The 16373-nt window shown below is 37.7% G+C and overlaps 1 protein-coding gene across 1 annotated transcript in view; it reads right to left on the minus strand.

Annotated features, from left to right (window-relative positions):
- LOC128613568 (mucin-22-like) overlaps positions 1–16373 on the minus strand; it is a 167878-nt gene that overhangs the window by 9619 nt on the left and 141886 nt on the right. Inside the window, exons 13-23 of the mRNA XM_053634455.1 lie at positions 15746–15772; positions 12313–12402; positions 11188–11253; positions 8885–8959; positions 8660–8743; positions 8246–8335; positions 2879–2893; positions 2559–2783; positions 2252–2431; positions 1898–1996; positions 1629–1748 (exon numbers count right to left, since the gene is read on the minus strand). Coding sequence (XP_053490430.1) covers positions 1629–1748; positions 1898–1996; positions 2252–2431; positions 2559–2783; positions 2879–2893; positions 8246–8335; positions 8660–8743; positions 8885–8959; positions 11188–11253; positions 12313–12402; positions 15746–15772 — 1071 coding nt within the window. The remainder of the gene's footprint in view (positions 1–1628; positions 1749–1897; positions 1997–2251; positions 2432–2558; positions 2784–2878; positions 2894–8245; positions 8336–8659; positions 8744–8884; positions 8960–11187; positions 11254–12312; positions 12403–15745; positions 15773–16373) is intronic.

Consider the following 16373-nt stretch of genomic DNA (forward strand, 5'->3'; position numbering starts at 1 on the left):
CTGGCTTTAAATTTGTCTCAGCAGAAAACTGTTTCTGTCGTTGAACTTTGTGCAGTGAAAAAGTACTTGACTCCATCAGATTTATATGCATCCACGTAAAGTTTTATCCAAACCACAAACCGCACAAGTTCAAAACCAAAAAAAGTATTTTTTTTAAAAAGGCCTGACTCAAATCTCTTCCTGCTTGAGCTCAGTGTAAATCCTTATCTTTTATGGCTTCATGTGTGAGAAGTAATTCCTGTCACATTACTTCATGTTAGTTAATAGATCGCATTAGGTCAGCTCACATTAACTAGAGAGCTACAGTTAGCAGCTGGCTTTAAGACAATCTTGACAGATTAGTTGATTTTAGTTAACTGCTAGGATTAGCAGTGAAAAATCCAGAACACTAATTCTGATTTATGTGCTCTAAAACAAGATCTTGGCTGCTGAGGACTGTCTTAAATGAGCCAAAAAATGCAATCAGCAGACTTTGTTCCAAAACTAGCATAGTATGGTGTAAAACTGGCAACCCTACCAGCATTGTGTTCTCAATGACACACTGAGAGGGCAGGGGTAATTATTAAAATTTCTACATTTAAGATTTAGTTTTGAGATTTAGATTTATAATGTAGATAACATTTACATTTTAACATTTAGAATTAATATTTACATTTTACATTTAGATTCATATGTAACATTTACTCTGAAACTTAAAACAGTTATTTGACATGAGTCACTATGTAACTAAAACAAACAAACAAACAAACCAACAAATAAACAAAAAAATAAATAAATAGTCATAGAGAAAAGTATATTCAACTTTTTGCATTTGATGGCCCATATAATATTATTTAGAACATGTAGATGTTTTCATATATTTTTTTACATTTTAATAGTTGAATGGTTTGTGTCTTCTTAATTCTGTCTTTATTAAATTAATATCAGACTTAAATTTCTTTTCCCACTTCACTTTACTATTCCATTTCTCATACAGCTCTCATTATGCTTTGACACAAGAGTTATCCGTGACCTATTTGTTTTGTTGATATCACCTTAATGTCATCTTACCGGCTGATGAGGTTCTCACTGCATAAGGAAAATGCTGAAATTGAGACAGTGCCCAAAAAATTTGTCTAAACTGTCTTCTCTGAGCAGATTTTGTGTTGTTTTGTACTTTTATATTGGATTTAATGTCTATTTATTATCATTTGTATTCAAGTATTTTTGTCTTCAAAAAGTTGTCACCTTTTTTAAAATGAATTTATTGTTTGTTTGTATTTTTTTATGAATCAGCTTAGGATGTCACTAACAGAATTTCACTGTGCGATACACTAAAAGACACTAAAACTTTTAAATCCTTGAATAATAGATTAAAACTTCTACAGTGACAGTTTCACACTTTGACCAGGCTGTATACTCAGATTTATTCAATTCTTTTTTTTATAAAATTACAGTGACTTAAATGTGTGAGAGAACTCAGCTCGGTAAAAGAGATCATTATTAGCAACTTGCACACGTCCAGTTTGTGTCCACTGACTTACTGAAACTGTCATTAGAGAGAAGGTCAGAATGATGTGCCTTGGTCAAAACACTTCTATTAGGCTTTTTTTTATAGGATCTGATACTCGGATAAATTACCAACTTACCACAATCAATCTTAACTGGGATGGGATCACTTGTAATTGTTCCACTCTCATAATCATATGTCCCAGTGCATGCATAATCATGAAAAGGTTTCAAATCTTCAAAATCTGCAACTGTCAAACCTACAAAGAATAAAGTTTTTTTGTTATAAACATCATTATTATGTGTTACATCATGATTTATTTATTTATTTATTTATTTATTTTTGTGGCAATAAAACAAACAGATGCTCTTATTAAACAGTGTAAGCGTTTATAACTTCAGTGCTTACCATTGCAGTTGTATGTGAGGTCTTTTCGGCAGTTTGAAGGCTGATTGTCCCAACGTAATTTCGTAGGGAACTTGTTTGTATAATTAATAACAGGCTTTACTGCAACAGACACATTTAGGAATTTATTTTCCAAAACGATTCTTCCACATACTGTACGCACAGCTATATTTAAGCTTTTGTAATTTGGGTGTGCAAATTCCAAACCGTGCTATGTGTTATTAATACAGTACATCCTACATTCATTAACTGATGAGATTTATTAATTAGAGACTGTATATATAATGTATACAGTATGCAATGTAATATATATGTATTTTTGTGTTCATCATGTACATTAATAAGTGCAATATATACCTGGGGGAATTGTGAAAGGGATAGATTTCTTGCAGGGATCTCCTTTAAAAGTCACGCTATAGCCAGTGCAGGAGTCACTGGTATTGAGATCAACACATTCACTCAAATTCCATTTGGTCTCAAAACACACTTGTACTTTTGCCCCAGTTATGTTCAACGTGTGGCTTACATCTGAGTCAACTGCAAAAACAATCAAATTAAATAAAGCTGTTAAAAATCTTTTCTTATTAAATATAATAACCACTTTATTATTAGTTGAATAAAGTAGTGTACAAATTCTGTACACAAAATTATATATTTAACTTACCTAATTCTCTTGTTTTAAAAAATCCAGTCATGGGGTTACAGGGAGGATCAAAAGTGACATTGTAATTTTGGCAAGGCTTAAATGATTTAAGTGATATTGGGAAAGACTCTTCTATAGTGCTTCCATCTGATGTGTCTGTGAATTTAATCTTGTATTTGTCTGCTGAGTCATTCTTGTTAATTTTCACTGTCACAGTATCGTTTTCTTCTTCGAGGGTGTAGTTGCCTGTAAAGAAATTTTTCATGTACATCGTGAACAAAACAATATCATGATCATAAACAGAAGAACTTTTGCTTTGGAATTGATGGACTTGTACTTACACTTGGGGGATGTCTCTGTGGAGTAAAAAGAATGACAAAATTATAGTATATATACTTAGATGAAATATAAATATGAAGGTCAATAATAAGAAGTGTGTGTGTGTGTGTGTGTGTGTGTGTGTGTGTGTGTGTGAGTGAGAGAGAGAGAGAGAGAGAACTAAGCAGCTGTGTGATCCAGCATTGTCTTGTTACCTGTTGTTGTGCTGGTTGTGAGTGGGGGTGAGGTTGTGTTCATGGTGGAGGAAGTGCGTGAGGAGTCAGAGGTGCTTGCGCTTACGATTTCTGCAAATTGTCAACAATGTCAGTAGGTTGTGAAATACAGCAAAGCTGCTAATAGTACAATCTCCATGATACACAATGACAGGATTAGTTAGTATGATGCTGTAAAAACAAAGTTACACATCATTCAGTGTTTAAATGTTTTTTAATCCAGTCTTTTATCCAAATTGGGATATTTTATTAAATATAAACATTTCTGACTGGTTGGACCTGTTGGGACATACTGTATTCAGAGCAGGCTGTAATGTCTGTGTTGAGGAAAAAGCATCTAGTAAAAACTATTATCAATACCTTCAGTACATGTATTCTTCACAAAAGTGATCATTACCTGCTGTAGTCATGGTTACGGTTGCATGTGAGTGTTGATGCTTGGTGGTGTTTGGGAGCAAGGTTGTTGTGTTATTGTCTGCTACTAGAAAAAGTATAATACATGAGTATATCAATATGTATGTAATACAGCATGTAGCAAACGTATCTATGTATCTATAGTCGCATCATAACCACTGATCACATAACTTCATTTGCCTCATTAAGCAAAATAAGAATATTTTACCTGTTGTATTCAAAGTTATGTATGATTGGTGTTGATGCTCGGTGGTGTTTGTGGGTAAGCCTGTTGTGTAATTCTCTGTTGTTAGAACAAGCAGAATGCATGAGTATATGAACACGTATGCAAGACTGCATGTAGGGTGATGCTATAACAACTTCATATAGACCAATATAAAAAGAAGAGATTATGACCTGCTCCAGCTGTGGTTATGTTTGAATGGCTGGAGGTGCGTGTGGGTGTGCCTGTGTCATTATTGCCTGTCACCAGAAAAAAAAAAAAAACTTACTATCTTTAAGATAAGTGGACTATAACTGGACAAAGTTCTTTCACCTGATCTTAGAATCTTTTCTAAGTGTATTATGAAACATTATTTAAATTCACTCTATAGAATGCTTTAAATGTTAAGGGGGAAAACACAGTGTATTTTTATTGTTTGTGATTGGTGTTGATGCAAGGCGGTGCTTGGAGTAAAGTCTATCGTGTAATTCTCTGTAGGTAGAACAAGCATGATTATATCAATATGTACAGTGGATATAAAAGGTATATACACCTCTGTTAAAATGGCAGGTTTTTGTGAGATAAAAGAAAATTGCAACCTATAAAAAATAAAGTGAAATGTAATCATGAACATTTGGGGTGGGGGGTGGGGGGGGTTGTATTCGGGGGTAGACTTACACCCTTAAACTAATACTTTGTTGTAAGCACCTTTTGATTTTATCACAGCACTCAGTCTTTTTGGTTAAGTCTACTAACTTAGCACATCTTGACTTGGCAATATTTTCCCACTCTTGCTTGCAAAAATGTTGTAGATAGCGAGGGCATCTCCTGGACACAGCCCTCTTCAGGGCTAGCAGATGCCTGAAGGTTTTGTGCTGAAATCGACTGGTATTTGGAGATATTCATGATTCCCTCCACCTTGATTTTAGCCTTAGTCCCAGCTGAAGCCAAACAGCCTCAAAGCATGATGCTGCCACCACCATGCTTCTCCGTGGGGGTCGTGTTCTTTTAGTGATGTGCTGTGTTTGTTTTTGGTTTTTTGGTTTGCACCAAACACATTTTTTGTTGTTACTGTATGGCCAAAAAGTTCAACCTTAACACATTTTGCCATATGGTTTGGGTGATTGTAAGTTTTGCCAACATATGTAAGTTTTGGTTTCTGACGAGCCACCCTACTCCATAGCCCAGACATGTGAAGAATATAAGAGATTGCTGTCACGTGACCAGTACTGGCCAGATATTCTATTTCTGTAGCTCCTTTAATGTTGCTGAAGATCTCTTAGCAGCCTCCCTTAACAGTTTTCTCTTTGACTTCTCATTAAAGTTTGAGTGACATCCTGTTCTTTGTAATGTTACTCTTGTTCCATATTTTGTACACTTGTTGATGATGGCCTTCACAGTATTCAGTGGTACATCTAATGCCTTGGAAATTCTTTTGTATGCCTCTCCTGATCAGTATCTTTCAAAGATGAGATCCCATTCGTGCTTTGTAAGATCTTTGTGGACACTGGCCTTAGCAGCAGAATATGGAGAAATATGATGATGACAAGATGATGTCAGAAAAATCCTACAAGAACAACTGTTCTTGGGGGAAATCAGAGTCTCTTTATTTGATGGCGGGTGTATACTAACTAATACTTAACATGACATTGAATGTGATTGGTTGATTCTGAAAACAGCCACATCCCCAATTATAAAAGGGTGTGCACACGTGTACAACCAGGTTATTGTTTTTTATTATTATTATTTTTCTTTTTTAACTAAAATGTGATCTAGGTTGTAATTTCATATTGAGGGTGGGAAAAGTTCTGACATGATTTATCTTGGTTTAATTTTTTTACATCACAAAAACCTGACATTTTAACAGGGGCGCATAGACTTTATATATACTGTACACTGTATGTAATACTGCACATACCAGACATGTATATGTATGTATAATCACACCATAAACACTTATCACTTAACTTCATTCCTATCATTCCCTACAATAGGAGGATATTACCTCGTTCATTTGAAGTTGTGTGTGATTGATGTTGATGCAAGAGGGTGCTTGGAGGAAAGCCTGTTATGTTCATCTCTGCTACTAAAACAAGCAGAGTGCATGAGTATATGAACACGTATGCAAGACTGCATCTAGGGTGATGCTATAACTTCACATAGACCAATATAAAAAGAAGAGATCATAACCCGCTCCAGCTGTAGTTATGTTTGAATGGCTGGAGGTGCGTGTGGGTGTGCCTGTGTCGTCATTGTCTGTCACCAGAAAAAAAAAACTTATTATCTTTGAGATAAGTGGACTATAACTGGACAAACTGCTTTCACCTGATCCTAGAATCTTTTCTAAGTGTATTATGAAACATTATTTAAGGGTCACTCTATAGAATGCTTTAAATGTTACGGGGAAAACCCAGTGTATTTAAGTTCAACTTCCTGAGTAACTTTCAAGGGTGCATAAATCACAAGCCCAGGTGACTGGAACAATTATTTGTAGTTGCCCAGTGGACACTTTGTCAGAAAAAGACAATAATCATGGATTTGTTCATTTCTTTCAGTCTATATTAATGCACTTAACTAGCTAACTAGCATGCTGTACATGATTATGTTATGTTAGCTACTACTGTATCTAGTCTAGTTAATTGGGTTTCTGTGCAATTTAAACATGAGACTGTGCAGCACACTGGAGCTTTATTAACCTGGCAACCTAACTAATGAATTTCTCAGTTCTCCATCCCTAGCTTTTCATCACTGCTGTCTGATTAGGACTTAAAAACGATTCTATGTCTTTTAACATATTTTTTCTTTTATCTCAATGATTACACTGCAACATTATATAATCATTATATATACAGTATCTCACAAAAGTGAGTACACCCCTCACATTTTTGTAAATATTTGATTATATCTTTTCATGTGACAACACTGAAGAAATGACACTGTGCTACAATGTAAAGTAGTGAGTGTACAGCTTGTGTAACAGTGTAAATTTGCTGTCCCCTCAAAATAACTCAACACACAGCCATTAATGTCTAAACCGCTGGCAACAAAAGTGAGTACACCCCTAAGTGAAAATGTCCAAATTGGGCCCAATTAGCCATTTTCCCTCCCCGGTGTCATGTGACTTGTTAGTGTTACAAGGTCTCAGGTGTGAATGGGGAGCAGGTGTGTTAAATTTGGTGTCATCGCTCTCACACTCCCTCATACTGGTCACTGGAAGTTCAACATGGCACCTCATGGCAAAGAACTCTGAGGATCTGAAAAAAAGAATTTTTGCTCTACATAAAGATGGCCTAGGCTATAAGAAGATTGCCAAGACCCTGACACTGAGCTGCAGCACGGTGGCCAAGACCATACAGCGGTTTAACAGGACAGGTTCCACTCAGAACAGGCCTCGCCATGGTCGACCAAAGAAGTTGAGTGCACGTGCTCAGCGTCATATCCAGAGGTTGTATTTGGGAAATAGACGTATGAGTGCTGCCAGCATTGCTGCAGAGGTTGAAGGGGTGGGGGGTCAGCCTGTCAGTGCTCAGACCATATGCCGCACACTGCATCAAATTGGTCTGCATGGCTGTCGTCCCAGAAGGAAGCCTCTTCTAAAGATGATGCACAAGAAAGCCTGCAAACAGTTTGCTGAAGACAAGCAGACTAAGGACATGGATTACTGGAACCATGTCCTGTGGTCTGATGAGACCAAGATAAACTTATTTGATTCAGATGGTGTCAAGCGTGTATGGCGGCAACCAGGTGAGGAAGTGTGTCTTGCCTACAGTCAAGCATGGTGGTGGGAGTGTCATGGTCTGGGGCTGCATGAGTGCTGCCGGCACTGGGGAGCTACAGTTCATTGACCGAACCATGAATGCCAACATGTACTGTGACATACTGAACATGATCAGTATGCAGTATTCCAGCATGATAACGACCACAAACACACCTCCAAGACGACCACTGCCTTGCTAAAGAAGCTGAGGGTGAAGGTGATGGACTGGGCAAGCATGTCTCCAGACCTAAACCCTATTGAGCATCTGTGGGGCATCCTCAAACGGAAGGTGGAGGAGCACAAGGTCTCTAACATCCACCAGCTCCGTGATGTCGTCATGGAGGAGTGAAGAGGACTCCAGTGGCAACCTGTGAAGCTCTGGTGAACTCCACGCCCAAGAGGGTTAAGGCAGTGCTGGAAAATAATGGTGGCCACACAAAATATTGACACTTTGGGCCCAATTTGGACATTTTCACTTAGGGGTGTACTCACTTTTGTTGCCAGCGGTTTAGACATTAATGGCTGTGTGTTGAGTTATTTTGAGGGGACAGCAAATTTACACTGTTACACAAGCTGTACACTCACTACTTTACATTATAGCAAAGTGTCATTTCTTCAGTGCTGTCACATGAAAAGATATAATCAAATATTTACAAAAATGTGAGGGGTGTACTCACTTTTGTGAGATACTGTAACTATAGGCTATGTATGTGTGGGTGTGTGTGTGTGTGTGTGTGTGTGTGTTTGAACTAAGCAGCTGTGTGATCCAGCATTGTCTTGTTACCTGTTGTTGTGCTGGTTGTGAGTGGGGGTGGGGTTGTGTTCATGGTGGAGGAGTTGCGTGAGGAGTCAGAGGTGCTTGCGCTTACGATTTCTGCAAATTGTCAACAATGTCAGTAGGTTGTGAATTTCAGAAAAGCTGCTAATAGTACAATCTCCATGATACACAATAACAGGATTAGTTAGTATGATGCTCTAAAAACAAAGTTACACATGATTCAGTGTTTAAATGTTTTTTAATCCAGTCTTTTATCCAAATTGGGATATTTTATTAAACATAAACATTTCTGACTGGTTGGACCTGTTGGGACATACTGTATTCAGAGCAGGCTGTAATGTCTGTGCTGAGGAAAAGCATCTAGTAAAAACTATTATCAATACCTTCAGTACATGTATTCTTCACAAAAGTGACTATTACCTGCTGTAGTCATGGTTACGGTTGCATGTGAGTGTTGATGCTTGGTGGTGTTTGGGAGCAAGGTTGTTGTGTTATTGTCTGCTACTAGAACAAGTATAATACATGAGTATATCAATATGTATGTAATACAGCATGTAGCAAACGTGTCTATGTATCTATAGTCGCGTCATAACCACTGATCACATAACTTCATTTGCCTCATTAAGCAAAATAAGAAAATTTTACCTGTTGTATTCAATGTTGTGTGTGATTGGTGTTGATGCTCGGTGGTGATTGTGGGTAAGCCTGTTGTGTAATTCTCTGTTGTTAGAACAAGCAGAATGCATGAGTATATGAACACGTATGCAAGACTGCATGTAGGGTGATGCTATAACAACTTCATATAGACCAATATAAAAAGAAGAGATTATGACCTGCTCCAGCTGTGGTTATGTTTGAATGGCTGGAGGTGCGTGTGGGTGTGCCTGTGTCATTATTGCCTGTCACCAGAAAAAAAAAAAAAACTTACTATCTTTAAGATAAGTGGACTATAACTGGACAAAGTTCTTTCACCTGATCTTAGAATCTTTTCTAAGTGTATTATGAAACATTATTTAAATTCACTCTATAGAATGCTTTAAATGTTAAGGGGGAAAACACAGTGTATTTTTATTGTTTGTGATTGGTGTTGATGCAAGGCGGTGCTTGGAGTAAAGTCTATCGTGTAATTCTCTGTTGTTAGAAGAATCATAATACATGATTATATCAACATGTACAGTGGATATAAAAGGTATACACACCCCTGTTAAATGGCAGGTTTTTGTGAGGTAAAACAAAGAAAAGGAATAAAAACCCCTTCAGTGTGAAATTGCAACCTATAAAAATAAAGTGAAATGCAATCATATCATGAACATTGGGGGAGGGGGGTATTCGGGGGGTTGACTTCCACCCTTAAACTAATACTTTGTTGTAAGCACCTTTTGATTCTATCACAGCACTCAGTCTTTTTGGTTAAGGCTACTAACTTAGCACATCTTGACTTGGCAATATTTTCCCATTGCTTGCAAAAATGTTGTAGATAGTGAGGGCATCTCCTGGACACAGCCCTCTTCAGGTCACCCCACAGATTTTCAATCGGATTTAGATTTATCTTCTTTTAGTGAAGCTAATCTGTTGTTTATTTGGATGTGAACTTCCTCTTCATTTTCAGCTTTCTAGCAGATGCCTGAAGGTTTTGTGCCAAAATCAACTGGTATTTGGAGATATTCATGATTCCCTCCACCTTGATTTTAGCCTTAGTCCCAGCTGAAGCCAAACAGCCCCAAAGCATGATGCTGCCACCACCATGCTTCTCCGTGGGGGTCGTGTTCTTTTAGTGATGTGCTGTGTTTGTTTTTGGTTTTTTGGTTTGCACCAAACACACTTTTTGGAGTCACTGTATGACCAAAAAGTTCAACCTTAACACATTTTGCCATATGGTTCGGCAACTTGTATATAAGTTTTAGCAACATATGTAAGTTTTGGTTTCTGACGAGCCACCCTACTCCATAGCCCAGACATGTGAAGAATATAAGAGATTGCTGTCACGTGACCAGTACTGGCCAGATATTCTATTTCTGTAGCTCCTTTAATGTTGCTGAAGATCTCTTAGCAGCCTCCCTTAACAGTTTTCTCCTTGACTTCTCATTAATGTTTGAGTGACATCCTGTTCTTTGTAATGTTACTCTTGTTCCATATTTTGTCCACTTGTTGATGATGGCCTTCACAGTATTCAATGGTACATCTAATGCCTTGGAAATTCTTTTGTACGCCTCTACTGATCAGTATCTTTCAAAGATGAGATCCCATTCGTGCTTTGTAAGATCTTTGTGGACACTGGCCTTAGCAGCAGAATATGGAGAAATATGATGATGACAAGATGATGTCAGAAAAATCCTACAAGAACAACTGTACTTGGGGGAAATCAGAGTCTCTTTATTTAATGGCGGGTGTATACTAACTAATACTTAACATGACATTGAATGTGACTGGTTGATTCTGAAAACAGCCACATCCCCAATTATAAAAGGGTGTGCATACTTGTACAACCAGGTTATTGTATTTTTTAAAAATATTTTTTTGTTTTTTCCCTAAAATGTGATCTAGGTTGTAATTTCATATTGAGGGTGGGAAAAGTTCTGACATGATTTATCTTGGTTTAATTTTTTTACATCACAAAAACCTGACATTTTAACAGGGGCGCATAGACTTTATATATACTGTACACTGTATGTAATACTGCACATACCAGACATGTATATGTATGTATAATCACACCATAAACACTTATCACTTAACTTCATTCCTATCATTCCCTACAATAGGAGGATATTACCTCGTTCATTCGAAGTTGTGTGTGATTGGTGTTGATGCTCGGTGGTGCTTGGAGGAAAGCCTGTTATGTAATTGTTTGTTACTAAAACAACCAGAATGCATGAGTATATCAACATGTATGCAAGACTGCATCTAGGGTGATGCTATAAGACAATATAAAAAGAAGAGATCATGACCTGCTCCAGCTGGAGTTATGTCTGAATGGCTGGAGGTGCGTGTGGGTGTGCCTGTGTCGTCATTGTCTGTCACCAGAAAAAAAACTTATTATCTTTGAGATAAGTGGACTATAACTGGACAAACTGCTTTCACCTGATCCTAGAATCTTTTCTAAGTGTATTATGAAACATTATTTAAGGGTCACTCTATAGAATGCTTTAAATGTTACGGGGGAAAACCCAGTGTATTTAAGTTCATCTTCCTGGGTAACTTTCAAGGTGCATAAATCACAAGCCCAGGTGACTGGAACAATTATTTGTAGTTGCCCAGTGGACACTTTGTCAGAAAAAGACAATAATCATGGATTTGTTCATTTCTTTTAGTCTATATTAATGCACTTAACTAGCTAACTAGCATGCTGTACATGATTATGTTATGTTAGCTTCTACTGTATCTAGTCTAGTTAATTGGCTTTCTGTGCAATTTAAACATGAGACTGGGCAGCACACTGGAGCTTTATTAACCTGGCAACCTAACTAATGAATTTCTCAGTTCTCCATCCCTAGCTTTTCATCACCGCTGTCTGATTAGGACTTAAAAACCATTCTATGTCCATACATCCATCCATCTTCTACCGCTTACTCCTTCTTCAGGGTCACGGGGAACCTGGAGCCTATCCCAGGAAGCATCGGGCACAAGGCGGGGTATACCCTGGACAGGGTGCCAGTCCATCGCAGGACACAAACACATACATTCATACACCACGGACACGCCAATCAGCCTACCATGCATGACACGCCAATCAGCCTACCATGCATGTCTTTGGACTAGGGGAGGAAACCGGAGTACCCAGAGGAAACCCCCACAGCACAGGGAGAACATGCAAACTCCGCACACACAGGGCCCCAGCAGGAATCGAACCCCCGACCCTGGAGGTGTGAGGCGAACGTGCTAACCACTAAGCCACCGTGCGCCCAGATTCTATGCCTTTTAACATAATTTTTTCTTTTTTCTCAATGATTACACAGCAACATTATATAATCATTATATATAATTATAGACTATATATATGTGTGTGTGTGTGTGTGTGTGTGTGTGTGTGTGTATGAAATACGCAGCTGTGTGATCCAGCATTGTCTTGTTACCTGTTGTTGTGCTGGTTGTGAGTGGGGGTGAGGTTGTGTTCATGGTGGAGGAAGTGCGTGAGGAGTCAGAGGTGCTTGCTTTCATGTTTTCTGCAAATTGTCAACAATGTCAGTAGGTTGTGAATTACTGCAAAGCTGCTAATAGTACAATCTCCATGATACACAATAACACGATTAGTAGGTATGATGCTCTTAAAGCAAAGTTACATATGATTCAGTGTTAAAAAAAAAAATTTAGCAGTCTTTTAATCAGTTTTTAGTCTTTTATCCAAATTGGGATATCTTATTAAATATAAACATTTCTGACTGGTTGGACCTGTTGGGACATACTGTATTCAGAGCAGGCTGTAATGTCTGTGCTGAGGAAAAGCATCTAGTAAAAACTATTATCAATACCTTCAGTACATGTATTCTTCACAAAAGTGATTATTACCTGCTGTAGTCACGGTTACGGTTGTATTTGGGTGTTGATGCAAGGGGGTGCTTGTGGGTAAGCCTGTCATGTAATTCTCTGTTGTTAGAAGAATCATAATACATGATTATATCAACATGTACAGTGGATATAAAAGGTATACACACCCCTGTTAAATGGCAGGTTTTTTGAGGTAAAACAAAGAAAATAAATTTTTAAAAACCCTTCAGTGTGAAATTGCAACCTATAAAAATAAAGTGAAATGCAATCATGAACATTGGGGGAGGGGGGTATTCGGGGGGGGGGGGGGGTGACTTCCACCCTTAAACTAATACTTTGTTGTAAGCACCTTTTGATTTTATCACAGCACTCAGTCTTTTTGGTTAAGGCTACTAACTTAGCACATCTTGACTTGGCAATATTTTCCCATTGCTTGCAAAAATGTTGTAGATAGCGAGGGCATCTCCTGGACACAGCCCTCTTCAGGTCACCCCACAGATTTTCAATCAGATTTAGATTTATCTTCTTTTGGTGAAGCTAATCTGTGGTTGATTTTCAGCTTTCTAGCAGATGCCTGAAGGTTTTGTGCCGAAATCGACTGGTATTTGGAGATATTCATGATTCCCTCCACCTTGATTTTAGCCTTAGTCCCAGCTGAAGCCAAGCAGCCCCAAAGCATGATGCTGCCACCACCATGCTTCTCCGTGGGGGTCGTGTTCTTTTAGTGGTGTGTTTGTTTTTGGTTTTTTTGTTTGCACTAAACACACTTTTTGGAATTACTGTATGGCCAAAAAGTTCAACCTTAACACATTTTGTCATATGGTTTGGGTGACTGTACGTTTTGGCAACATATGTAAGTTTTGGTTTCCCTACTCCATAGCCCAGACATGTGAAGAATATAAGAGATTGCTGTCACGTGACCAGTACTGGCCAGATATTCTATTTCTGTAGCTCCTTTAATGTTGCTGAAGATCTCTTAGCAGCCTCCCTTAACAGTTTTCTCCTTGACTTCTCATTAATGTTTGAGTGACATCCTGTTCTTTGTAATGTCACTCTTGTTCCATATTTTGTCCACTTGTTGATGATGGCCTTCACAGTATTCAATGGTACATCTAATGCCTTGGAAATTCTTTTGTATGCCTCTCGTGATCAGTATCTTTCAAAGATGAGATCCCATTCGTGCTTTGTAAGATCTTTGTGGACACTGGCCTTAGCAGCAGAATATGGAGAAATATGATGATGACAAGATGATGTCAGAAAAATCCTACAAGAACAACTGTACTTGGGGGAAATCAGAGTCTCTTGACATTGTCACGTGTCATTGAATGTGATTGGTTGATTCTGAAAACAGCCACATCCCCAATTATAAAAGGGTGTGCACACTTGTAGAACCAGGTTATTGTATTTTATTATTTATTTAAATTATTTTTCTTTTTTCCCTAAAATGTGATCTAGGTTGTAATTTCATATTGAGGGTGGGAAAAGTTCTGACATGATTTATTTTTGGTTTAATTTTTTTTACATCACAAAAACCTGACATTTTAACAGGGGTGCATAGACTTTATATATACTGTACACTGTATGTAATACTGCACATACCAGACATGTATATGTATGTATAATCACACCATAAACACTTATTACTTAACTTCATTCCTATCATTCCCTACAATAGGAGGATATTACCTCGTTCATTCGAAGTTGTGTGTGATTGGTGTTGATGCTCGGTGGTGCTTGGAGGAAAGCCTGTTATGTAATTGTTTGTTACTAAAACAACCAGAATGCATGAGTATATCAACATGTATGCAAGACTGCATCTAGGGTGATGCTATAAGACAATATAAAAAGAAGAGATCATGACCTGCTCCAGCTGGGGTTATGTTTGAATGGCTGGAGGTGCGTGTGGGTGTGCCTGTGTCATTATTGCCTGTCACCAGAAAAAAAAAAAAAAACTTATTATCTTTGAGATAAGTGGACTATAACTGGACAAACTGCTTTCACCTGATCCTAGAATCTTTTCTAAGTGTATTATGAAACATTATTTAAGGGTCACTGTATAGAATGCTTTAAATGTTACGGGGGAAAACCCAGTGTATTTAAGTTCAACTTCCTGAGTAACTTTCAAGGGTGCATAAATCACAAGCCCAGGTGACTGGAACAATTATTTGTAGTTTCCCAGTGGACACTTTGTCAGAAAAAGACAATAATCATGGATTTGTTCATTTCTTTTAACCTGGCAACCTAACTAATGAATTTCTCAGTTCTCCACCCCTAGCTTTTCATCACCGCTGTCTGATTAGGGCTTAAAAACGATTCTATGTCTTTTAACATTTTTTTTTTTCTCAATGACTACACAGATACATTATATAATCATTATATATAAGTATAGGCTATATATGTGTGTGTGTGTGTGTGTGTGTGTGTGTGTGTGAAATACACAGCTGTGTGATCCAGCATTGTCTTGTTACCTGTTGTTGTGCTGGTTGTGAGTGGGGGTGAGATTGTGTTCATGGTGGAGGAAGTGCGTGAGGAGTCAGAGGTGCTTGCGCTTGAGTTTTTGCAAATTGTCAACAATGGCAGTAGGTTGTGAATTACAGCAAACAGTACAATCTCCACGATAGGCTATATATGTATGTATGTGTGTGTGTGTGTGTGTGTGTGTGTATATATATATATATATATATATATATATATATATATACACATACACACACATACACACACACACACGCACACACACATATATATAGTATACACATACTTTCGCATTAAAGATGCTTAGATATACTGTGGGTGAGCCCAAAAATGTACACTGGCTGTTCACAAAACCACAAACCAGCACCTTTTGTTAGTTTTGGAATGAATATAATAATATACAAAGAAATGAAAGGTTTGTGTTAAAAGCAAAAAGAGATATGTGCTGTAACATTTCACAATTTGATTGTTAGTGTGCATGTAAAGCAATACAATGAGTCAGGAAAAGAGGTAGAGAGAGAGAGAGAGAGAGAGAGAGATTATTACCTGATCCATTTTTGTCATCTGTAACACCTGTGGTCAGAAAAGCACAAAATAAGAGATATGGCACTTTGTTGAAGTTTTAGGACCATCTGAAATGTGCAAATGTACCAGATTTGTTCGCCTTTTGTGCAGTAACAATATGAATGCAACCCAGTATCAGGGTGTTAGACCTAAACAAAAATAGTTTGTCTGTGCCAGGAAATTTACTCTAAGTCAGGGGTCGGGAACCTATGGCTGGAGATCCATATATGGCCCTTTCAATGACTGTCTATGGCTCAACAGCAGGAATAAAGGAATCACAAAAGCTGGTGTGTCAATTCAATTAAAACTCTACATGTTACATATTTTAAAATATTACATAATTCATAATCGATGCCCGTTTGTCATGTATACACCAACCTGTGGCACAACAAGCTCAAATTTCACTGGACAGTGAAGCAGAGCGGTAATTTCCCATTTTTATTCATAATTCAGTTGAAAACTACATAACCAGTCTGTTTTAATTTTTTTAACAATGGTGAAATGACTAAAAGAAAAAAAGATGTCGAGTATCGTTCTTTCCAGTCCGAACGGACAGATGAATTTGCATATTTGGAAGTAGCATTAACGGTAAATAATGTTCAATTTACTC

Source organism: Ictalurus furcatus, chromosome 10, assembly GCF_023375685.1.
Source record: "Ictalurus furcatus strain D&B chromosome 10, Billie_1.0, whole genome shotgun sequence".
Classification (NCBI taxonomy): Eukaryota; Metazoa; Chordata; class Actinopteri; order Siluriformes; family Ictaluridae; genus Ictalurus; species Ictalurus furcatus.